This window comes from Sceloporus occidentalis, unplaced genomic scaffold (assembly GCF_023333645.1).
Source record: "Sceloporus occidentalis isolate IW3139 unplaced genomic scaffold, rSceOcc1.0.p SCAF_3, whole genome shotgun sequence".
Taxonomy (NCBI): domain Eukaryota; kingdom Metazoa; phylum Chordata; class Lepidosauria; order Squamata; family Phrynosomatidae; genus Sceloporus; species Sceloporus occidentalis.
Window position 1 is genome coordinate 188,841,151 of NW_028316983.1, and position 26,147 is coordinate 188,867,297.

General features: G+C 36.6%; 1 protein-coding gene across 5 annotated transcripts in view; it reads left to right on the top strand.

Annotated features, from left to right (window-relative positions):
* RBBP8 (RB binding protein 8, endonuclease) overlaps positions 1–25,405 on the top strand; it is a 57,106-nt gene extending 31,701 nt beyond the window's left edge. For 3 of the 5 annotated variants that reach the window (XM_089517163.1, XM_089517165.1, XM_089517164.1), the window contains exons 11-19: positions 4,058–4,928; positions 5,204–5,330; positions 6,640–6,731; positions 8,067–8,181; positions 11,292–11,456; positions 11,712–11,781; positions 13,218–13,314; positions 21,024–21,165; positions 24,840–25,405. In XM_089517163.1, the coding sequence (XP_089373289.1) occupies positions 4,058–4,928; positions 5,204–5,330; positions 6,640–6,731; positions 8,067–8,181; positions 11,292–11,456; positions 11,712–11,781; positions 13,218–13,314; positions 21,024–21,165; positions 24,840–24,937 (1,777 nt within the window). In that variant the 3' untranslated portion in view covers positions 24,938–25,405. Of the gene's footprint in view, positions 1–4,057; positions 4,929–5,203; positions 5,331–6,639; positions 6,732–8,066; positions 8,182–11,291; positions 11,457–11,711; positions 11,782–13,217; positions 13,315–17,580; positions 17,693–21,023; positions 21,166–24,839 lie in introns of those variants that run through there. The other 2 variants (XM_089517166.1, XR_016280616.1) reach the window with 2 other exon arrangements.
* Positions 25,406–26,147: the final 742 nt, after the last annotated feature.

Consider the following 26,147-nt stretch of genomic DNA (forward strand, 5'->3'; position numbering starts at 1 on the left):
GTTTTTTTTTTTTAATTAACTTTTATTGAGTTAAAAAAAAACATTACATCACAACATCACCACAAAACAACATTATATCCTAAAACACAAAAAACAAACTAAACATACATCAACAAACAAAAACAGAAAACACATATAAACCTCATTCTAACTTAACAGATACATAAATTGACTCCCTGAATTCCAACCAAGTCATATAAGACCTATATATATCACCTTTTCTATATTATTATTATAGGCTAGGTTCAATTCTTCAAAGTTTGTAAATATTCCCATGTACATTTTACCAACTATCATCTGTTATATACTTTCCAAATCTCCTCCATGTCTCAAAATTAAATTAAATATTTTCTCTATCATCCTTAACTTTATATTCATTGAGAAAGTTATAGAGTGGTTCCCATATCTTCTCGCCTTTTTCCCAGTCTTGTCTTCTTAAATTATTGGTGAGTTTATCCATCTGCACCAATTCCAACTGTTTAGCCAACCATAGCTCTACTGAGGGACAGTCTGCAGCCTTCCATTTACTCGCAAAGACAATTCTAGCGCTCGTGGTTGTGTATAATAAAAATTCCCCATACTTCTTTTCTAACTCTTCATTTTCACATATACTTAATAATTAAAATTTGGGATCCATCTGTATTTTAGCTTGGGTTATTCTCTTTATAACACCATGTATAGCTCTCCAGAATTTCTTGGCCCATTTACAATTCCACCAAATATGGTAGAATGTACCAACTTCATGGTCACATTTCCAACACTTGTTGGAGATACCTTTATATATCCTTGCTAGCTTAACAGGTGTTAAATACCACCTAAATTACATCTTAAAGAAATTCTCCTTCAATTCATTACATAAGGTGTATTTCAGTCTGATTTTCCATAATTTTTCCCATTGATCTAGGCAAATATTTTGCTTTATATCTTGGGACCATTTAACCATTTGTTCTTTAATCACCTCTTCCTCCAGGTCCCATTCCAGCAAACATTTATAAAATAAAGCAATTTTATGGGAATTTTTTGAGGCTAGAATTTCTTCAAATTTAGGGTTCTCTGATTTAATACCTTTTAACTTATTGTCTATCAAAAAAAAAATTATTTCAGCTGTCGATAGAGCAACCATCCACAAGAGAGACCTTCTTTATGTAATTGTTCCAATGTTTTAAATTCCACTTTTTTATCCATCTCATTTTTATTTGTCAGGTCAGCATATGTGACCCATCTATCTTCCATTATTTTTTCCCTTTTATGAAATGTTTCATGAATTGAAGTCCATTCCGGAAGTCCTGGACAAAACCTGGCTTTATATTTTAACCAAACAGCCATCAACGATTTTCTAACAAAATGATTTAGGAAGTCTTTGTGCACTTTGTTTTTCATAAAAAAGATAGCCATGCCAACCAAAACATAAATCCACACTTTCTAAACTTAAAGTTCTTTTGTTCTTTAACATAAACCAATCCATCAACCAATCTAGGCAGCATGCTTCATAGTACATCTGAAAATTAGAGATTGCCAAACCACCTCTATCCTTCGAGTCTTGCATCACTTTAAACCTTACCCTTGGTTTTTTTCCACTCCAAATAAATTTGGAGAGTTCTTTGTGCCATAACTTAAAAGTTTTACTATTCACAATAATGGGCATATTTTGAAAAAGAAACATAAACTGGCAAGATTTTCATTTTGATCACTGCGATCCTTTGAAGCCATGACAGGTTTAGTTTATCCCATTTCCTTAAATCATTTTTAATTTCTCCCCAGACCTTTTCATAATTATTCTTAAACAAATCAACATTCTTAGCTGTTAACCAAATCCCTAGATATTTAATTTTTTGACATATCTGGAATCCCGATACTTCATTAATCACTTGTTTTTCCTCTTTTGTTACATTCATCGTTAAAACTAGTGTTTTACTACTATTTATTTTCAATCCTGAGGTTTCACAAAAACTTTCCAAAGTATTTAACAGTTTTAAATCATTAATGGTGTCTGATAGTATAATAAGCAAATCATCTGCGTATGCTTTCACCTTAAATTCTTGTTTTTGGAAGTTAAGTCCCTTTATTCCATTTTCATCTCTAATATTATTATTAAGGATTTCCATCACCATTAAGAATAGTAAAGGTGAAAGTGGGCATCCTTGCCTAGTACCATTTTGTATAGGGATTCTTTCTGATTTTTCTCCGTTAATCAAAATCTGGGTTTCCTGTCTATAGTAAATAGCTTTGATCCATTTAATAAAGTTTTCTCCTGCTTCTACTTTCTCCAGAACCTAAACTAAAAAAGACCAATTTACTTTATTGAAAGCTTTTTCGAAATCTATAAAAATTAAAGCTACTTTAAAATGCCCTCTACAGAGGAGATTGCTGGACATCAAACTCTTCATCAAGCAAATACTTTTTTAAAAAATCACACTTCTTATTCTTTAGTTTTCTTTTCATGGCTTCTTAAGTAAGAACTGTAGTGCTGTTTATGATACTTATTGTATTATAATTTGACTTTATTCTTTGTTTTAATGCTTTTGTACTTTATTTTGTTTTTAATTGGTTTTTGTATTTCATATATTTTAAGTTTAATTTGTCTAGAGGACTTACTGTTATGGGGTACTGTGTGAATCTTGTTATTAAATAAATAAATGCCATTAAAAGGCTCACATATGAATATATGTGTACATGTATAGAATGACTTATTTCAGTCTGGGTGCAAGTATTAACCTAATAAAATAATATAAAAAGCTTACACAGTAAAACATACATGAATTAAAGATGCACATATTCTCAAAGAAAATCATGAGTAGACACTGCAGACATATTGTGTGTTAGAAGCAAATTAAGGATTCAGATGCTGTAGCAGAATAGTGGACAACTGTTTGGGGTTGGAAAGGATGCACTGTCTCTCTGCAGGATTCATGAGCACCACCACCCCTGTATTTTAAACACATCAAAAACAGGAGACAGAAATTTTGTTTTATCCCAAATGGTAATTATTGCCCAAAAAGGCTCTTGGGCTGCTTCCTCTTTGCAGCCCCCAAGATCACTTTGGAACAGCTCTTCCTGTTTGGGAAAAAAGCCCTGTCTGAGCATTTAAAAAGGTGAGATTACAGTGAAACAGCTAGTGGCACCCTCCAAGAGTCTTTAGGGGTGCTGTTAGTCATTTAGGGGACAAAATAAAACATTTTTGCCTCCAAAACTAGGGAGGGAACACTTGGGATTTGCAAAAAAAAAAAAAATGTCCTGCAGGGCTTTCTCTAGGCAGTACTTTTCCCACCACTACGATAGTATAGTGTTTTTCAATCTGTTTATAAGTCATACTATACAAATACATATACATCACTAAACATGATGTGTTATATGATGTAGATTATAATAAGGTTTTGGACTCATAATGAGGTTCTGGACCTTCGTTGTTTTGGATACTTCTTGAACAAATATTTTGGTTTTCTGTGGGGGTTTTCTTTTGTTTTGTTTTTCTCTGTAATGCACATTTTAAAGTGTTTTTGACCAAACCTGATATTTACATTTAGGTTCACATCCCAAATAATTGTTGTGTAGGTTTAGGACTGATGAGCCAGCATCAGCTTTTTTCCAAAAAAATTGCTGGGATATTCTCAGTGTGAAACGTTTTAAGGAATGTAGGTGCTGCCACTCAGATTTCTGTTTCATATGACTGAAATCATCAATACCAACCTGGGCAATGCCTGTAGAAATACAAGTCAAACCATGTTGATAGCGTCTGCTAGAAGCTGAGCTATTCAAGGATCTTTGAATCGGTTATCAAATAGGCATGACCAGTAAAGATCTTGCTTTTAATTTGGACCTCAATTGGTCCATGTCACGCTTTTTTTCAAAATCATAGGTTTCTAAGGATAGTGTATGCCCTATGCTTATATTGAAGTTCTGGTTGGAAAATTCAACACTTCTGAAGGTGTTCCACATTTAATCTCAGTTTAAACAATGATATATTATGCTGGATGTAACATTTCTCAGTAGAGTTCACCTTTTTTGGTAATATTTCCACTGAGCAAAAGAAAAGTTGTAAATTTTTCTATGTGTTCAGATTTTCAGATCTACATGAAGATGCCTCTCCACCTATAGATTGGGATTCTAAAGTACCTTCTCCTGTTTTTGGAGCATCTGCCAGTACGAAGAACAACTTGAATACAAGTCTTTCCCCTTCTTTGCTAACAACAGGACGTAAGTCAAATCTGAAAATCAACCCAGTGAACAATTCTTCCCTTTTTAGATCTGAGAAAGTGAGATCAAAATCTGAAGATGTTGCTCTCATTGCACCACTTAATCTTGGGACTGAAATAACTTCAGTTATCAGTCAGGCTCCAACTAATAGGCAGGTGGTTCTGAAGCAGAATGCAGATGAGCACATAACCTGTGTGACCAACACACGTTTAGATAAAGATGAGAGAGTTAAGAGTGACTACCTTCCTGCATCACAAAAACTATTAGGAAGCAAATGTCCTAAAAGAAAGAAAGGTGGTGAGAGAAGCGGTCATGTGATTAGCTGTGAAAAAGAGAATGCCTCCCCCTCTCATGCAAACATTCCTCCTGCTGTCAATAGAGATAATACAAATGATAAGCCTTTAGATCTATCTAATCGCTTTTCTGGTTTTCGCTGTCAAGAAAAAACCCACATAAGTGCTGAGACCTGCAAAACCAAGCTGAAGCAGGCAACTCTCCATGATGTTTTCCAACCACAAGCAAAAGATTCTTCATCTAAAATCATCAATGGTAACTGCTTAACAAGCAAAGAATCACAAGAGGATCCCTGTATACAGGAAGCCATCCTGAAATCTCTCAGCAATGCATCTCCAGGGAGAGAATGTGAAGTACAAATAAAAGATGAAATCACTGCCTTTTGTAAGCCACCTTTGCCAAGTGATGCCTTAGAATCAAACATCTCTGCAAATATGAAGGTAAGTTTGTGCTCAATAATTTTAGCAAGAATTAATGATCATCTGCACTTGCCAAGGAGGAATTTTCTTTCACTTACTTCTTTGCCATGCTGAAATAGATTGTCCTATATAAGGATCACACAGTATTTGCAGGAGGTATTTTACTCTGGCTTATTTGAGTATCTAGAGTAGAGATCAGATTAAAATAATTAGTTAATGAAAAAGATGAAAAAGTTAGACAATAAAACCTTTGAAGATTAATGCAGAAGTTGCTTGCATTTTAATTGCATTGACAGGTAGCTGATGATGATGAACCAAAAAGCAAGAAAGTAAGGCCAGGACTTGGAATAGGTGAGCCAGCTTCTGTGCTTCAGCCAAATCCTTGCAGAATGACAAAAACTAAACAGTCCCAAAGTGAGCAAGGTATGTTTTTACTAATTAAATTACTAAAAAAGTAAGAATGCTAGCTGTTTGTATTTCACCCTTTTATTGATGTTACCGTCATCTAAACGTAGTTACTTATTATATTATTTCCTTTGGGCCCATATCTTAATTTTATTATTTCACATTCTTTATTAAAAACATCCCCTACTTAATGCAACTGAGGTCTGTATTATCCACTGCATACTATTCATATTGTTCTTTGTCCATATGAGTAGATGGTTAATTTTAGCCAGTTCCCCTATTTCAACTTACCTCTAGCTATATCTTTATGTTCACCACACTAAAATTGGAAAACTATAAATAATGTATATACTCAACTATGTCGACGTTGTGTATACATTGAAAGCAGGTTTCAGGACCAAAAATAGGGTTTTTGATATGTCCTGTGGATGTCAAGGGTAAAACATAGAGTCTCGGTACCCTTCCTCCCTCGCCACAGCCCAGCTGTCCCTTCGGGAGACAGTTGGTCTGGGGAGGAAGCTTGAGTGGCAAGCACTCACTCTGCCTCCTCCTTCGCAATCCATTGTCCCTTCAAGAAGGCAGCCAAGCTAGAGGCTGAAGAGGGAAAGCAAGTGATTGCCTCCCCAAGCCTCTCCCAAACTTGGTTGTCCATTCGGAGGACAGACAAGCTGGGGACCAGGAGGGAAGGAAAGCATTTGCCCCCTCCCCAAGCGTCCCCCCCGTCCTGCTGTCCCTTTAGAGGACATCTGGACTGGGGACCAGGAGGGAAGGCATGTGTTTGTCCCCCAAGCCTCTCCCTAGCCCTACTGTCCCTTCAGAGGACACCCAGCTGGGGACCAGGAGGGAAGGCAAGCATTTGCTGCCCGAAACTCTCCAGCCCAGCTGTCCCTTCGGAGGACATCTGGGCTCAGGACGAGGTGGGAAGGCGAGTGTTTGCCTCCCAAGCTTCTCCCAGGCCTAGCTGTCCCTTCAAGAGACAGCTGAGCTGGGAAAGAAACTCTGGGGCAAGCCTACTACTATATTGACCCATGTATAAGTTGGTGCAGGTTTTTTGAGTCAGGTTTTTTTGCAAACAAATTTCAACTTATACATGAGTATATAAGGTGCTCTTTTAAAAATAGCAGAAAATACTTGTTTTTAGATAGTTAGCTTAATTTGAATTACTGTTTTTCCAATGCAATTTAGCAGTGCATAGGGGAAAAGACCCACAAAAACAACCTTGGGAACTACATGCCCTAAGGCACATGTTGCTAACCACTCTCATAATTATTCATACATATTCTTTGTCTTGTATGCACTTGTTTTACTCATTCTCTATTCCTTGAAGATAAAATACCCTTGGAAAGTGTGCAGTGGAGTATAGATCCAGGAGCTGACCTTTCCCAATACAAAATGGATGTCACGCTGATAGATGCAAAAGTAAGCTGTTTTCAGATATGAACTATTAAGTTGACAGAACATGTTACACTGTATTATGGGTTTGCCTATTAATCTTGATTCAAAGTAATGCAGAATTATAACATTCCCTTTCCCAAGCTTTAGTTACTATAGTTTACTATACTATATAATGCTTTAGTGCCACCACATCACAGATTCTCTGCCTATACAAAAATAATGTTAGAGAAAAAGTACTCACAGTTTTTCATCTTTTAACTGAAAAAGTCACCCTGTGCATCTTTTTGAGCCTGTTTCACAGATATTATATTAGCTAAACTATAAGAGGCTTACTCAGGTTTTTCTTTCATAAATGTTGTGCTTGTATTGGTTGCCTTCATCCGAAGTATCATTTCATTTGTTAATATAAAACTGACTAAGTACCTGTACTACTGAAATTTATTTGATAGATTTTAGGATATTCAGAACATTGCTTCATAGCTTTGAAGAATTATTTGTTTTCATAGTGGGGGTTTGCCACTCTTAATGTACTATTCAAGTAAACTGCCCTTTTCCAAATAAAATCCAAGTAGGTTTTATCAATAGTATCAGCAGCAGACTTTGCATATTTGCTAAAAATAATCTGGAAAGCTAGGCCTGTCATATAGCTGGAATTACTTTACAATGGTTGTAAACTACAGGTAACCAATAGAAGGTGGGAAACTTCAAACTTACTCTGCATCTATGAATTAACAAAAGGACACAAAAAGCTGTGGTAGACAATTGTGATCTTTATCTCAAGAAACTTTATTTCATATAATGAACTTATTAAACCAAAGATGGATGGGAATTGTGTCCTGCTTTTCTGCCTCTCTCATATTTCAAGACTTAGCTTTAAAGTAATCTCATTTTGGGACAAAGGCAAGATATCAATCCAATAAATAAATAAAATATGGTAGAAATTCCTCACTTTCCTAAACTGCTTTTAAACCTTATTAAGAAAAGTCCAGTTCAGACATTTCTTTGGACAGTTATCTTCACCTGGAAATTATTTTCTCCCTTGGCCACTATAATGTATCAGACATAAACCTTGTTCTCACAAAGATGTATTTTTCAACCTTGGGAATTTTGGAAGGTGCCAAGGCTTTGATCTGAGAGCTTCTGCACTGTATAATTGACAAGCAACGATGAGAATATGTTTGTACAGCCCCTGAAGGGCTTGCAATCTTTGTAGAATGCTAAAAAGCTCAACAGTATAAGCATTTTTTTTTTCTGATATAGGTACGTTGGGCATCTTGTGTATAAGTTAAAATTACATACTGGGTTGCAGTATCATAAAATTTGTTTATCATAATTATTTTGTAACTCTTTGCCCAAAAGGAAGGTAGCCAAACAAGAAATGGAGCGGAGACCATGGATATTGACTATACGTTTGTTAGTGATAGTATTCTATTAAGAATGAAAAATCAAGAACAGAAAGAAGCAGACAGTCCACGTAAGTTTTTGTCTGATTGCTGTAATGATCAGCATGTGAGGTTATTCTTAAAATTTCTAACTACTCCAGAATATGTTAACTAGTTTTTTTCATCTGCCCTAAGCAGACAGGCAGGATGATAGCATGATCCAGGTCAGTCTCAAGGCCAATGGAGCAACAGGCAGGTATATAATAATAATAATAATAATAATAATAATAATAATAATAATAAGGTACAAGGCATGTGGGGCCATCCAGTCTGTCAGCTATTGCCACGGAGTTTATTTTTAGAAACTTAAGGCCCCATTGGGATCCACATCCAGTCTGACATTAACCTGGAGTTAATTAATGACCTGTGTCATCCAGACAGGATGACATGAGGCTAGGGGGAGCACTGGCCTTTTCGCCCATGTGTACAGACCCAAAGGGTAGTCACATATAACTGATTCTTTATTACCTTCTCTGGTCACCAGTTTGTTTCTGGGTAGAATTTAAATTTTTGGTCCTGACTTACAAAAGCCTGCATCTGGTATACCTCAGTGATGCTTGTTACCCCTTGTGCTGCCCTGAGTATTGAGATTTGGGTGCGGTGGCAGAGAGAAAATTATTCAGGAACCACCACTATCATTGATTAGCAAGGCAGGGGCAAGTATTCCCCCTTAGTTTGACTAATGGGCGTGTCACAAAACGCCCAAAAACGGTGCTCTGATGGCGTTGCCGATTGCTGCGTCCGGGAACCACAGCGGTCAAACCGCGCAATTCCCGGACACAAGAAAAAGAAGCTACAAAAAGCTGCTTCTTTTTGCGCCCCAGAAGTGATGCCACAAGTGGTCAATGGCGCACTTGTGACGTCACTTCTGTCATGGGATGTGTGGACGCTATGTGTCCGCGACGACAAGATGGCGGTGCCCGCGTAGAACGGGCACCGCCATTTTGTACACATCGAGTGCGTACTAGGGTTAGGGGCGTCCAGAAAGGACGCCCCTTTCTAACCCTGGTACGTGCTCGGCATGTACTTTATGTCTGTCCGGAACGGGCCTTAGTTACTTATGAAAGTGTGCATTTTAAATTCTTTTCAGGGGTGCTGATAACTTTAAATGATGACTGTGGATATTTATTTATTTTGCTGCTTTTTAAACAAAGACTACTGCACATGCTTCAAGTGGTAATTTGGCTGCCAGAATACTGAATGGAAGCAGCACACCATCATGGGCTACATCCTCACTGTATAATAATCCAGTTTGACACCACCTCCACCACCATAGCTTAGTGCTATGGAATTCTGGAATTTGTAGTTTTGTGAGACATTTAGCCTTATGTATCAGAGAGCTCTGGTGCCACAACAGACATTTCCCAGAATGCCATAGGACTGTGCTATGGCAGTTAAAGTGGTATCGAACTGCATTATATCTGCAGTGCAGATGGAGCCACAGTGGAACATGGTTCCTATTGGGACATTTTTCCCAGGAAAGCCACCATACTTTTCTTGAGAATAGCCAGCTTCTGCTTGGGTTGGGTGGTAGTTTAAAAAAGAAAGGGAAAAAAATGACACTCCCCTGCCATCTCACATTTAAAGGTAAGATTAACCTTGTAGGAGTCCCTTCCCCATTCAACTAATATCTGGTGTTTATTCCTTCCCTGAAGCCGAAAAATGCTTCAGATCAGCAACGGTAATCAATGTGTGTTTACTAATCTTAGAGCTTTTTTAGTGTAGCATCAGTACTTGAACTGTCTTTCCTGACATTCACGTTTCCCCTTTTAAATAGTTATGTAAAAATTTTCCTTTTCACCAGGCTTCAAAGGCTGTGGAGGTGGTTGGCTTTATTTGCACTGCTGTTGCCTATTAAGTCTGAGCTTTAAAACTGTGTTATTTATTATAAGTTGTAAATAATTTAACATGATATAATTTTATACATTTTTGTTTCATAATTTTTATTTTATATTGCATGGTTCCTTGAAGGCCCTTTGAGATCATGAGTAGGTAAATAAGTAAAATAAGTGTGGAGTATGTTTTATGTTAGGCCAGTGGGAGCTAGCTTGTTCATGTAACTGGTAAAGCTTCCTATTCACGGGATGGCATGGAGGACCAATCCACTATGGTTAGCTTTTCCTCACATGCCAACTGAAATTGCAAAAGCCCACGTAATACACAGAAAGTTATGTAAAACTGAAATTAAAGTATCTACAGTATAGAATTAAACTGATTCCCTTTCTCCTCCTCCATGTAGCTTAGCAGTATATGAGAAAAGATCGTTTATGCTTATATTAAATTAAATACAAGGATGTTAGTAGATAAAGCCCTCTTCTTAAACCGTGACAGGAAGCTGAAATGATAATTATCATGGCTTAAACATTATATGTTTGAACTCACCAAAAATCGTTTTTTGTGGGATTTTCAGGCTATGTGGCCATGTTCTAGCAGAGTTTCTTCCTGACGTTTCGCCAGCATCTGTGGCTGGCATCACCAAAAACCCCTGAGAAACTACCCTGTGATCTTGTTCCTTCTCTTTGATAAGGATAATCCAAGTGATCATCCAACAATTCCATATGTTGATGGAAAAAGTAGAAGCATAACATGCCTCTTTTTATTCATTTTAAACTAAAAACACAGAAAAATAATTATGCCCTGGTGGTGCAGTAGTTAAATGCCGGTACTGCAGCCACAATATTGTGAATTCAATCCCAGGGCTCCAAGGTTGACTCAGCCTTCCATCCTTTCTATGGGCCTAAATAGACAGGCCAAAATAAAGCTGCTTCGGGTCACTTTGGAGGTATACTGTTTAAATTATGTATGTGTCCTAAGAGGCTGGAAGCCGTGCCAAAGCCACGCTCCAGTCCTAAGGACTGGTGCGCAGCTTTGGTGTTGCTTTTGGCCTCTTAAGATGCGTGTGTCATTTAAACAGCATACCTCAAAGTGACCCACTTTATTTTTATTTTGGCCTGTCTGTTTGGGCCCATAGTTTCGTAAAATGAGTACCCAGGCTGTTGGAGGCAATTAGCTAACATTTATAAACCACTTAGAGAGTGCTGAGTTCACTATTAAGTGGTATAGAAATGTTATTGTTATTACTTTTTAATAGCTTCTTATTTTCAGTAATTATCTTAATAATCATTACTACTTATGTTTCTAGGAAAAGAGAATGCTAACTTATCTGAAATATTTGATCGGACATCATACGAAGAATATGAATCCTATTTAGAAGATGGCAAGCTTCCAGGATGTAATAATAAAGGATCTTTTGAGGAGGAAGAGGAAGAAAATAAAGAGATGTCAATAATCAAGAAAAATCTGCAGAGTATTTATTCATATATATATATTATACAATGCACTGCCTGCTTGGGCTGAAGAGAAGTTAGAATGCATGTTAGAAAGGGGTCCTTTATCTTTTCCTCCCCACCCCAACAACCTGGATTGGGTATTCAAGAAAAACTATTTATTGTTTTCAAGAAGTGAGAAATCTATAGATTGTCACAGCCAAGTTTCTTTAGTTAGGTTTATTGTGCTTTCTAACAGTATTTAAATGTTGTGGCATGTTATTTATGTATTTTAGGTCAAGGAGACAAACAAGATAAAACCAAACAGAAAGCTTTTGTGGAACCATATCTTAAAAGTGATGAAAGGTACTGCAAGATCTTTGTAAAATTATCTTTTATACAATAAGGTTTCTACAGTATGAAAAATAGTTCATGTTTTTTTCTGTACAAGCAAAGAAATGATAAAATTGGAAGTATATCATTTAAAGGAAAAAAAGAAAATTCAGAAAGATTTAACTAATATAAACTGTGTGAAATACACAAAGCATAAGGATGGTATACTTCACAGTTTTGCATGAGGAAGACAATCTTACTTCTTATTTTCCTTTTTAGAGCACATTCCCAAGCTATTTTCTTTATAAAATATAAGCTTTATCACTTCAGTTTCATTAGACAGATAAGATAAACCAATATTATTTGTTTGTTATAGTGCCCTTTCCTTTTTATGAAAATTTGTTTGGTCGCATTATGGTATTTCTTTGCTGAATTGTATTTACTGAGTTCTTTGCTATATTGCAATATGCATGTACAAAATCTGTTTCCAATTTTCAAGGAATAAGAAAAGTGAAAATCAAAGGAATGTGTTTATGACTGCTATGGACTACAGTGAGCCCTTGTTATACGCTGGGGTTTGGTTCCAAGATCCCCTGTGGATAACAAAATCCATGGATGCTCAAGTCCCATTAAATATAATGACATAGCAAATTGGTGTCCCTTATAAAAAATGGAAAATCAAGGTTTGATATTTGAAATTTATACTTTTTTTGAACATTTTCAAACTGTGGATGCTTTAATCCGTATATAAAAAATCAGTGTATAAAAAGGGCCGACTGTATTATACCAACTAGAGTGAATTCACTGGGTAAATAGAACATAAATAAGCGCTGACTTATCAAACTTCTGTTGATTCAGTGGATCTGTTACTTGGAACTAAACAGAGGCTGGGGAGTGCTTTGATTGTATTATTCCTGCATGGCAGGGGGTTGGACTGGATGGCCCTTGTGGTTTCTTCCGACTCTATGATTCTATGATTAAGAACAAGATTTAACATGTACATGTTGCATTGACCTGGGATTCTATGCATAGCTGCTTCTGAGCCACTCCTTTTTCAGTAGGCCTTGTTCAAAAATTTGAAATGACCACTATTGAAATGCATGGAGATTAAATACTAGCAATACTTACTGTGTTGCAATTATAACATGTCCTGCCTTTTCTCATTGGATAATTGTAGTCAGGTTTTTTTGAAGTCATAGAGATGTAGTGATAATTATATTCTCTTTTTCCATTAGTTCTATAATAGTGATGCATGTAAAGTGGTGAATAATCAGAAATATAGTAGCAGACTAACTGCCACTATGGTGAAATTATCTGGGTTTGGTTTAGTTTTATTTATAACTAATCACAAATGATATGCAAAATTATATAATTTGATGAGTATTAAACCAACATATGGTAGTTCCCTTATACAAAAACAGTATTTAAAACACCAACTTTAGATCCATGCAATTTCTGTGTCTTTCCAGAAGGAATATTTTATTAGATTTTCCTCACATTGAGGTTGTGCGGAAGAAAGAAGAAAGAAGAAAATTACCAGGTCATACTTGTAAGGAATGTGAAATAGTAAGTAAACTATTTTCCTTGGTACTGTGGATCTTTAGTTTTCAGTAGAATAATGCATCCTACATTTCAGGTGTGAAGAAACATATCTTTAGCATGAGCCCAGGAAATGGTGCATAATCAAATTATGCTTTAAAACCTATCAATCTACTAGCTCATCTGTGAGGCCACATCTGCAGTACTGTCTCCGGTTCTGGTAACATATATTTAAGAAGCATGTAGACAACTGTAGCATGTATAGAGGCAGGTGATCAAGTTGGTAGGTAGCCTGGAAAGAAAGCCATACATGGAGTGGGTAAAAAAAAACTGGGTACACTTAGTCAGAAGAATAAAGTGATGGCATAGTGGTCTTGAACCACCGAAGGGCTGCTAAGCAGAAGGTAGAGCAGGTTTATTCTCTCTTTAGAACAAATGTATGGAAATGTGATTTTAATCTTTTCACAAGAAAAGAGATTTTAGCTGAACCTTTCCATGATAGAAGCTGTTCATAAATGACATGGACTGCCTTGCAGTATTGTGAGCTACCTTTGTTGGAAGTGTTTTAAGCATAGGCTGGATGGCAATCTGACAGATGCTATAGTTGCATCCTTTATTGGAGATCCTGGGTACGGTGAGGGGGATGTACCAAATGACCTCCAAAATTACATCCAACTCTGAAATTCTATTGGTTCAATCCAGATGAATACAGGCTTAAGAGAAATACTGGAAACGACTCCACTTGCATTCTCACCCTTTCATCAGTCTCACTTAAAGACAGACTGCTTTGAGGATTGGAAGGCCCCATTGCATACTGTAAACTATGACAGAGAAGACTGAAATGCAAAGGAAAAAATTCTACTTATGGGCAACCTTGAAAGGGGCAGCTATTGCACATAATGAATGCCTCCACCCCATTTTCAGATATTTCCTCCCTTCTCCCATCTGTTTCCTAGAGCACATGCTACATCACACTATAACCTATGGAGGAATTTTAAGCAGGCAGTGTGCCCAGGGAAGGAGTAGATGGAGAATACCTTCCATGAGCTCTCTCTCAGATATGGACCCAGTCCATTGGCTTTTTTTTTTTAAAGTCCTGAGTTTTAAGATGTGGATTAATAGATTATACAAATTTGATTCCTGTAAATTCCCCTGGGCCATTTGAGGCACAGGAAATACATTTTTTCCAACAGGAAGTGGCCCGAAAATTGAAATGGCCTAGAAAGGGACCCAATAACAGTAAAATTGCCCACCCCCCATATCCCCTAGGATTGTAGGAAGGTGCAGCCCTATACAACATGACCCTCTAATACCTATCAGTTTCTTATTCCAAGTAATAGTGACCATTCATTCTATTTCATTATTATGAGAATGATGGTTACAAATAACTTCACAATCTGCTTTTCAAATTTAAACACTTAATGTTTCCATCTGAAGTTATTGGACTGCACCAAACACCTTGATACAAATTGTATCCAATTGCATTGGAGGAGCACATGTGCAATACACTGCCATTTTGAGGGAGCATGAGTATCTATACTACAGTGCACCCTTTTTTTACGCAGGGGATCTGCTCCGAACACCCCCGCACACGTAAAAAAAATGCGTATGCTCGAGCCCCATTGAAAGTAATGGGGCTTGTGCATGTGGTGGCAGGGTGCACGCACGCCACGGGCATGCACCTCATTAATCTAAATGGAACGCACCGCACCACGCGCTCCCACGCAGCTTTCAACATCTGCTGAAAGCCTCGTATAGTGCGTACGTGTGTGACACGGGCGCACTGTATACAATACAGTGTCTCTGACAATAAAAGTGTTAATGTTTTAATTTTCTTTTTGAACCATTTTTTGAATCTGGTTTGTTCCATTTAAAACAAACACATCAATATGTTTTTCAAACAAAAAAATTTTCAACAAGGAAGTTAAAAGCTTTTTAGACTTTTCTGAATTACACACAGCTTTATAGCATACTGTGAAACTCAGTTCTCTCTTCCCAAAATATGTGAAATCTAGAATGCCTGAATCATCATCAGAAAACAGGACAGAAAGCAGGTCTGTGTCTTGTGCCAAGAGTTGTGTGTAAACAATTTTAATTTCCTGTCTGTGCAGTGCTGGGCTTTTCCTCTCCAGGAACTTGGTTCTTGTTACATTTTGGCAAATTACTTATAGTAGTAACTATGAAATTGGAAACATTTGCTAGATGTTTTTCTATAGTAAAGAAATTGTAAGATTTAAAGACAGAGCTGTTAAACATTTATAGGCAGGAACCTTTAGTATAAACAATCCAAGATGAATGTTTTCACAGAACTGTGTGGAATGTTTGCAGGAGCATTGGACCAAAATGATGGAATGAGGGACGAAGACTTATGAATCAGAGTAAAGCTAAAGCTTTAAAGGTTAAAAAAAGGTAAAGGTATTCCCCACTGGCAAGGTTGTCAAGTTGTGTCCGACCATAGGGTTAATAAGCTTTATACTTGGATATATTTCCATGTGAGTACCTTTTTTACCTATAAAGCTTTAGCTTTACCCTGATTCATAAGTCTTCTGTCCCTCCTGTGATTAGTACTTGTGATTTTTCAATGCACTTTTAACAACATAAGGAAGTGTCCAAGGAGCACACAGATATATTACATTCACCATTATGAATACAGTTTTATTTAGGCTAAGGTCCCTTTCTTTTTTGAAAGGAATCACACAGATGTCTTTGGAAACACACAAGAAAGGTAGAAAAGGCGTGTGTCTCTTCCATTGTTTGTCTCACATATCAGAAGTAAATTGTGTCTGTATATAGAGGTTCTGTTTAGCAATAAAGATTAATAGACATTGATATTTTAAGCTCCCATACCATATCTTTTGGCATTGAATTCATGCAGGTTATGAATTTACCTGAATCAACTGTCAGGTGACTTGTTTTTGAAAAGTTGTGCCAGGAAGTATTTGTTTGGCTTTTGTTCCTGCCATATGCTCTTCTAGTAAAACTTGTTATGGCATGGTGGCTATTCATGTCATTTTTTAGTTCATGTTCTGTAACTTGGGTTTTTTACCTGTTTCAAATATTATGAGAATATTTACTGGGAATAGAAGCTAGTTTCTACATCCGGGTTAATATCTCTTCCTAGTTGAAAGACAGGATCAGTGTTTGATCTCACTGACACTACAGTGCCAAAGACCAGAAACACATCTGCACCAGTTGAGGCTACTGAGCATGTTCCACTGAGTAGCACCAAGCAGTTTGCTGCTTCTAAGCACTCTTCATTGTGTAAGCATGGTTATCATCTTTGTATATTGAAAAATATGGTGCTATATTTTGGACTGGTACATGGTGCTATGTTTTGGACTGGCAGGGTTTTAGTAGAATTCCATGTAGCCCTTGGAATCTCTTTTTTTATTAATTGTGTTACAGATTTTAGCTTCTTGTTTCTTCTTTCCTTTAGAAAGGGGTTGGAAACAGGATACTGGGAAGGTTTGTCTGGGAACAGTCCTCCCCTCTCTGATCCAAGCAGATTAAAAAAAACCCAAACTAATAGCTAAGAAAAGACTTACAGCTAAATAAGTGAATTGCTTTGATTGGAAAATGTACTCCAGTTGTCAAATGAAGAATTTACACATGTAAACAAGCCTTTAAAATTTTATTCTGTATAACTGTTGCCTTGAATTACATTGTTGTTCATTTTTTTTATACTAGAAGAATTTCCTCCCTTTTGATAATTACCATTTGATGTGATTTCTTAGTCACTTTTTTGATTCAGGATGTGTTTGGAATTTGCAAGGCTGTCAAGTTTCTAGTTAAATTGAAGCATGAATGTACCACTGAGATAGAGACTTCTAAATGCATAAACACAGTAGTACTTTGGCCCCATACAGACAGGCCAAAATAAAGCTGCTTCGGGTCACTTTGGAGGTATGCTGTTTCAATGATGTATGCGTCCTAAGAGTCAGGAAGCTGCGCTAAAGTTGTGTTCCAGTCCTTAGGACTGGATTGTGGCTTTGACATGGCTTCCGGACTCTTAGGAGGCATGCATCATTTAAACAGCATACCTCCAAAGTGGCCCAAAGCAGCTTTATTTTGGCCTGTCTGTATGGGGCCTGTGTAAAGTCTGTATCACACAGTTCTGACAGGGACTCTGGCTTGAAGGACAACATATTATCCTACAAACATCAGCAATGAGGATTAAAATTCTTGCCTTGTTTAATTCACTCTAAAGCATCTATAGTGAGCCTTTGTGTGTGTATGCCTGTGTGTTTTGGGTGTTTTTCAAGTCAGTGAGGAGATACTGCACTTTATTTTCAGAATCTTAGGACTGTCAGGTTGCCAAACAAAACAAAAGTCAAGCTCATCTAAACTCGATGCCTTGAAAACTTTGCACTGGGACATTTTGAAGAGGGGTCTGAAAATATTTTAGGTATTAAATGAATTCAAATGTTAAATAAATAATCAGTGATTGATAATAAAAACTAAGGAATAGGCATTAGTTCTAAGGGGTGGTTTATATATTGGAATGCATAATGCAGGGCCAGTACATGTGTAGAGATGAGGAGGTAGGATGGTGCTTGTAGGAGTACCCTTATTTTAAAATGTTAAATACATGTCTGCCCTATGTGAACCTAAACTTCACTTTTAAAGTGATGTGATAACTTTATTACAGACGTAGACCAGCCTCTACAATTAGAAAACAAACAATAAAATGAATAGGTACAAATGTTCAGGAAAATTCCAATGTATGTGCAAACAGTGACAAAAACTCACTTCAGTATGGAACCTAGTAGGGCCTGATACTTTTCATATAATTACTAAGAGAGTTTGACCAGCTGGTTCTTAGTAAAAAAGGCTTGGACATAAAATTTCGCCACCTTAACAATAATTTTATTAGCAGTTCCTGCTTTATTCAGATAAGTGCGATTCCAAATAAAAATACAAGAAACTTGTTGGATCACACCAAAAGCCAGAATTCTGTTCCCATATTAGCCAGCCGAAGGCTATGGGTTTCTCAGCAACTTGTGTACTGAGAGGCATACTGTATTATCTTTTAGACTGGAAGGAATATATAATCCAGATTATCTAGAAACTGATAATCTTTTCCTGCATGAATTTAAGATTAAAACAACCATTACACATTAAAATCATCCAGACATAAATTTAAAATATACCAATTTACGATTCATAGTTTAAGATCAATTAGGTAGGCCTGCTGGAAGAGATAGGTCTTTAATACTGTTTTGAATTCAGACAGCATGTTTAGCTGGTGAATCTCTTCCAGCTGGTCATTCTACTGTCTAGAGGCAGCTGATGAAAAGGTCCTCTGAGCGAAAGTTGCCAGTCTAGTCCTGGCCAGTTGAAGTAAATGTCCCCCAGAGCAGCTGAGTGCACAGGGCAGATTATATCAGAGAAGGCAATCCTGTAGGTAACCTGGACCCAAACCATGTAGGGCTTTAAATGTAATAAGATACACTTTGTATTTTCCCAGAAACTACATTATAATATGCTTATAATGTAGCAGATGTTGCTGAAATTTAAAAACACTCAAGGAGATTAATCCTTGAATGTCTCTTTAGAAATGTGTAGTTCCTCAACAGAGGAAATAATACAGGTATTCTTAATATAACAAATGGTTTTTGGATATGACACACGGGACAGAATTCTGTATGTGTACATGTAATTTTTTACATGTAAAAATGTTCATTTATGACATGTCTGTATAATAGTTTAAGAGATGCTGAAATGAATATGAAAGAATCTGATAATTCTGATGGATAAATGGCTAAATTATATGGTTTAGACGAGTCATGTTCCTACATGGGCTAACTATTACAAAGCCTGTTAAAGAGCTAGAGAGAGATAAAGATTCAGTCCTGTTGGAACTGAATTGGTAGTTTAACTTTTGTTTCCAAATGGAATTTGCCTTTTTCACAACAGCTGCACACTGGGTGGACATTTTCTCAACTATCCACCACATTCCCAAGATTCTTCTCCCAGTCAGTCACTGTCAGTTCAGATTCTGTGAGTGAATATATGACACTGGGATTTTTTTTAACCCCGTGTGCATCATTATACATTTTTTTACAGTAAACAGCATTTGTCTTTTAAATGTCCTTCCCAGAGATCACTTCTGATAAATTTGCTGTCCCATTTTGTTTAAGCTCCCTATATAAATTCACAGCATCAACTAGAAAGTTATTTGGCATGAGCACTCTTCCTGTTAGGAAATGTTAGGAACAAGATCATGTGTGCCTCCATTCAGAACACCCTAAACCTCCTGAAGAGTGTAATGCCAAGCTAGTGGATCATTTATGAGAAGACTTGGTAGCTGATACATTATATCATAGTGTCACTTCATGTTTGTCTTAATAAACTTTTGTAAGAAGTGTTCAATTCACTCTTCAGAAAGAGGGTGGCATATGGCTAAATAGGTAACACATAGGAAAATTTCCTCTTTTTAATCCTAGTTCATACCTGAGGTCTTACTTTGCAAAGACTTTCTTGCTGATGTTAATATACTCTTTGTTTTTGTCAGTGAAAGTACTCATTATAACTGCTAACAACTGCAAAAATGTTTCCAGTATAGCCATAATGAAGTGCTGTAGCCCAGAAGTTTAGTACCTGAATGTTCCCATTAATGTTATCCTTCTGCCTGAGCAAAAGCGATGAATCAGCCATACCCAAGAGAAATAACTGAGAGATGGGCTCTTAGGATATGGTATAAATTGCTTACCTAATGAATCAGACTGTAGCCTAATAGCTTGCCAATAATTAAAGGGGATGCATGAAAAGATAGTGCACTCTTACTGTAATAGCAAAAGATTAAATAAAGGATCCATTTCTCTGATCTAGTACGAACAAAACATTCATAGTCTCTCACCTCTGAGAGATTAAAGACAGCCTTATCAACTTCTTCTCTTCATGGATATGAATTCATTTTCTCTTATTGAGGGTACTAGACATGTGCATAGTTAGTTTCAAATAAAAAGCTTTAAGCTGGTTTGCCAGTCTGTACCAATGTTTCCTCCAGAAAGAAAAAGAGGGAGAATGCACAAGAGAGCTACCTTGAATCCCATCTTGGGAGAAAAGGATATGAATAAATAAGGAGACCATAGTTGTGCAATTCTGGCATGTATGAGCTTGCCCATTTTCTTAACCATAATTAAGAGAAAAAACTCAGAGACATGTCATTACATTCTACAAACACAACTTAATTCACAAAAAGTACTTGTAATACCATACCATACCTAAAAATGTAAAAGGTATTGCCAAATAAGACTTCAGTACTATGGAGACCAGGGTTTGAATTCCAACTTGGCCATGTAAAACCCACTGGATGACGTTGGGCAATTCACTTACTCTCAGTCAGCCTCAGTGCCAAACGCCCTTTGAAGAAGCTTGCCATGGAAATGCCTTAGGGTCACCATAAGTTGAAAACAACCTGAAGGCACACAACAACAAGGAAGCAACAACTCTAAAAGTGGCTCTACAGTTTATAGATATGGGTGAGAGCCAGCTGTATATACTACTTGTGCAGGAAAAAAATGTTTGCAGAAACAGAAATAATGTATGGAATTCTTTCTGCATCAGAAAAAAATAAAAAATGTGAACAGTTTTAGACCACAATGTAGGATAAAGTACCCAAAGACCACAGGAGGCAGTTTACCACTTATGTCCTGTTACAGATTGTAAGTAGGGCATTGCTACTTCTTTTCTGGTGTTATTTCATGTTACTAAGATTTGGCAATGTCTCTTAGTATTATGCAGATTTTCCTGACGCAGAAAAAGAGAAGAAGATAGCTACCTGTTCAAGGCATCGATCTCGCTATGTTCCTGCTGACACACCTGAAAATTTCTGGGAGGTTGGATTCCCTTCTACACAAATGTGTGTTGAAAGAGGTAGGTTTATAAAATAATTGTATATATAAGTCTAAGAGTTCTGTCTCTTTTATGGACTTTATACTACAAGGCAGCAAATTGTAATTGGAGCAGGATTATAATGTTTTTGGTGCAGTGTTATCACATGACGTTGGCCCTCTTCATTGCTCTCCAGTGGCAGACTGTTTGAAAAGCATTTCTTTTCATTAACACTAAAATTCTGTTAATGATCCCCTTTCCTGCTTCACTTTATAGTGTGGTAGTTCAATTCTGCTTTAATGCTGATCTTGGGTGGTAAGGGGGTGGTCATTACCATGCTTTGAGTGTGGCTTAGGTGCTCTAGTGATAAGGTATGAAGGAGAAGGGAAGAGTAGCCAAACCTTTACTCACTGCCCCTCCCACCAGCCTTTTTTTCCAGTCCTGTTCTGGAGTCTCTCTCTCTCTCTCTCTTTTTCTCACGCATACACACCTGGAAATATAAATGTAAAACAGACTTACAGTTTAAGAAAGCTTTTATTGCATTAACCCTCATCATCTTTCTTGCTTTTTTCTACCTTCAGATGTCCTTCATGCTACCTTCAAAAATAAATGAAATATATAAAATGAATAGTCCTATGTTTAAAAAGACTTTTTTAAACTATCTGATCAAGATTGGTTAGACCAGACTAAGCACTGGCAGATAGATGAGATGGATAGATCAGTAGCTGCTTCTTGCTTGCTTTTCTCTGCCAGTGCTTAGTCTGGTTTAACCAATCAGAAATCCCCCCTCCCTGCAAGTGAGAAAATGGTTTTTTTAAAATGTAAGACTATTTTTGGTTACATTTCATATATAGTTTGCAGTGGTGGCGGGATCTGTGTGTGTGTGTGTGCGCGTGCCTATGCCAAAAGGGGTAGGAATAATGTCTTGGCAGTGTGTGAGCAGCTTTTAGTAGGAATGACCAAAATAATCCCAGAAAGGTTTCCGATATGATAGAAAATAGAGCAACCCTGATTGCATAGCATTTTGGAAATAGCACTATTGTAGTAGAAGAGCACTCGTGCAATAAAGACCTATGTTAGGTCAATAAGTTGGGCAGTCATAAGCAATGAATTTGAAGTACCAACCCACAGTCTACTAATGGAGAGAAAAAATCCCTATTGTTATCTCTATTTTTTAAGTAGCTAAAAGTGTTTCCTGTGTTTTAAATACCTTACAAAGGTTTCCTGTATTTGCTGTCCTTGCACCTGAGAATAGAACTAATGACTCATATTTTTAGGAAGAGGAACTGTGAGGTAGTTTGTAGGGGAAAAGAAAATGAATCCTAGGACATGAACATCTGACAGGAGAAAATATGTTTCAAAGGTTATTAATATATAGTATAGATATTCAGAACCCTTCTTCTGTGTCAACTCATGTTTTGCCAGTGGAAGAAGTAAATCCAGTAATGAAAGGGGTATGTGTAAAGGTTTTATTAGTTGTGGCAATAAAAGCAGTATCACTGTGAAATATATTCCTGTTTAGAACCCAACATTGTCCAATTTGGAAAACTTTTACTAAAAAGGAATATTTATGGCTTATTCATATAGTTTGATTGATGGGGAAACTATATTATATTTCATTTACTGTGCAGTTTATATGCCATACATAGGTACCATATAATTTCCCTTGGGTATTATGGAAGCAGACAAAGAATGCAAACCAGAGCAACTGAAATTAATGGGTGTTTAACCATTGATCTCAGTTGCATATACCATTAATGCCTTTTCAGTTCATTTATTAGAGTAGATAAGTATTTTAAATGTATTAGCCATATACAGTGTCCAATATTAAGAGTAACTAATGTCTATAAATCTAAAATTATCAAAGAAAGTATCTATGTATCTGTGGCAGCCATTTCGGAAAACAGGGTGGAGGACAGGAAAACAGGGCCCCTTGAAAGCTAACTAGGTATGGGCCAAGCAGCACCATACCCACTTTAACTTATAATAATAACTATGACAAATAATAATGATAATTAATAATAATGGAACTTAATATTTATATCCTGAGTACTGGAAGTGCCTAACAAATATATTTGTTATCCTTAAACTAACACAGTTTGGTAGAGCAGTATTATCTTGCTGTTACAGACGCAGTGTTCAGTCACAGTGACAGCAAATTATCTAAAACCATGACAAGTCTGAAAACTGAACTGGGCACATCACTACATAAAGTTGTGCCATGCTAGCAAAGTCTCCTAAGTTCCTTGGAAAGTCTGGAGAAAATGCAGCATCAAAAATGTTTTTGTATTTGCACACAGAATGTTATATTGACAGTTAGAGGTATATGTGGTCCCACAATGGCTGTTAAGTAGTTTAAACTGACAAATCCTGCTAACTTACTAGTGCAAACAGAGCGTTGCAGTAGTTCCTTGGGCAAACAGCTCCTAATCATTCTTGCCAAAAGTTCAAGCTACTTATTTTGGAACCTGGTATACTGAACCAGAATGTTATTTCAAGCTTAAACTTTCAAAATAAAGGTACTACATTTATATTAAGAGAAATTATTCTGTGTGTGTGTGTGTGTGTTATTTCTCCTTCTCCATGCATGTGAACCTGAAGGGGAAAACTTGTGCAACGTTTAAATTCTTTGGAGAAAGTAATTTTTGACTTCTCCGTAGTATGTATTTATAGTATAGGCTTTCTCACAAGAAATTTTTGAAATGTTATCATGTTATCAAAATCACAACCTTGAGTAGAAAGTTATGCATAATGTTATGGTTCTTCTCAACTAATTGTTTGCCAGTTTAAATCCAGTTCTTTTGCCTGTAAAAACAATCCATTAATTGTAGCCTTTCACATTACAGTCCTGCTTCTTTCTGCAGTAGGAATGAGCCATATCACTTCACCCAGTCTCTTACTCATGGGCTGGCTGATAATATTTATGGTAGTTTGCCAAACATCAAACCTCCTGTATGTTGCAGGATCTCTCTCAGGAAATGGGAAAATGACTTATGTTGGTTGATGCTTTTGTTCAGCTCCTCATGGCTTTTGAGGTATAATGCATGGTTGAGGATGCTCCCAGTGAGAAAGTAAAATCCTTTTTATAAAAGGATTTACTTTCATAGAGAGGAACAACATATCACACTGTATAATGTGAATATTGTAAAATGGCCACTGTACCTGAAAAGAGAAGAAGAAAGGGCAAAGTGGCACTACAGCTCACTTCTGGCCATGTGACAAGATTGTGCTGTGGACTGTAGCAAAATGCCATAGTTGTGCAATTCTGGCATTTTTCTTTTAAAGGTAGATTTCTGGAAGGTTTCCTAATATGAAAGAGAGGTTTGATAAAAGGGATAGACATGGATGGACACAGAGTTCCAGGAATAAATCAGAGTAATGGGTGAGCAGTCTGGGAGATGTCCCCATTGTGCTAGCGTTTCACAGTCTTTCTTGATAGAAGAGGAAGTATGAAATACACCATTATGCTTCCAGCTTTAATCCATGAACAAAAAACTCAGTCCTCTACTGGCAAAAGGGATCATATGAAAAAGCACTATGTAATAATTGCCTAGCATCTGACTTCCTGTATGAAGGAACTCTGCAACAGTCTCTTAACATAAAAGTGAAATAGGCCAGTATATTTTGAAGGAGGCTGGAATTCTTTTCCCAATTCTTTCTCTTACCAAAATTGTTTGATGATGCTATTAAGTATTTGTTTTTCTTTTTCTTTTAAGGTTACATAAAAGAAGATCTCACTCCTTGCCCACGTCCAAAAAGAAGGCAACCATATAATGTGATGTTTTCTCCAAAAGGCAAAGAACAAAAAACATAACTTCAGAGTAAAATGTCTTTAAAATTGAGACATATACTCCGTTTCAATTCATATTTATAACTAGTGAAAAGATAGGTAATATGGAAAAATCAGGAACTCACTTTTCTCTTACCATCTGAAAATTATAGGCATTCTGTGGAACTATTTAATGTACATATCTTTGATTTTTATAAATATATGTAGATATATTTTGTATCTTCTCCTAGTTTTGCACCTTGTAGTGTGGAGGGCCTGTTTCTAATTCTTTGGAATTTGCAGTTCTGCTCTCACCATTCAGACTTGGTGTAAGTTGGTGTGTGACTCCCTTGATCCAAACAAAGTTGCAGCTTCTTACATCAAATCTAGAAAATTTAGGTGGACACTTAGAGGGTGCTTCCATTTTGCAGTGGATAATTTAAATAACTGATAACATTTGGGTTTTTTAATAACTTTTGGAAAAAATTAATAAAAATGAATTTTTTAAATCAATGACTTTTCATGCCAGTTCTTTACAAAATAACTACTGCACACCTGCCCAATATTAATGGATATACTAATTCCATGTGGCTTCCTTTTACCACATACTGTATTCTTTAACATTCATGATTGACATGCTTTGAGGACCCTGGAACTATTTTTGAGGGGTGGGCTCAGCACTGACAGTCAGGCTGTTATTAATTTGGGAGAGGGCAAATGACTTTTTCCATTCATTATCATTGAAAACCCTTAAATATGAAGACTCTTGCAAGCATAACATACACTTAGAAGTGATTTTCATGTGTTCATTGTAGCTTACTGCCAAATAAATGTGCACAGGAGAGACTGGATGCAGCCTTTATTATTCACAGAAGAGTTCATAATTGCTGTCTTAATATTTCTTAGCATTTCATCATTTGCTATATTTCAGACTGATAATTCCTGAGAAAGCTGGCTATAGAGGAGTCTTGGTGGTCCAATTTTGAGGGTGATGGTCAGATCCCCTAGCCTAGTCTTCAGGGGAGGGTTGAGTCCCCAGTCCATGATCCATGGTTTTCTTATTACATAGACCTTCTGCCATTCCTGCAAAAATTCGCTAACAAATCTCTTGCCAAAGCATGCTCTATTTTTGTAGAATATTACTATATTCTACAATGTTATTTTGCTTGATCCTTCTATCTCATTTGTAGATTTTTGTAATTTAAATTGCTTTACTTTTTATATTTAAAATTATTTCTGATACAACAGAAAATTG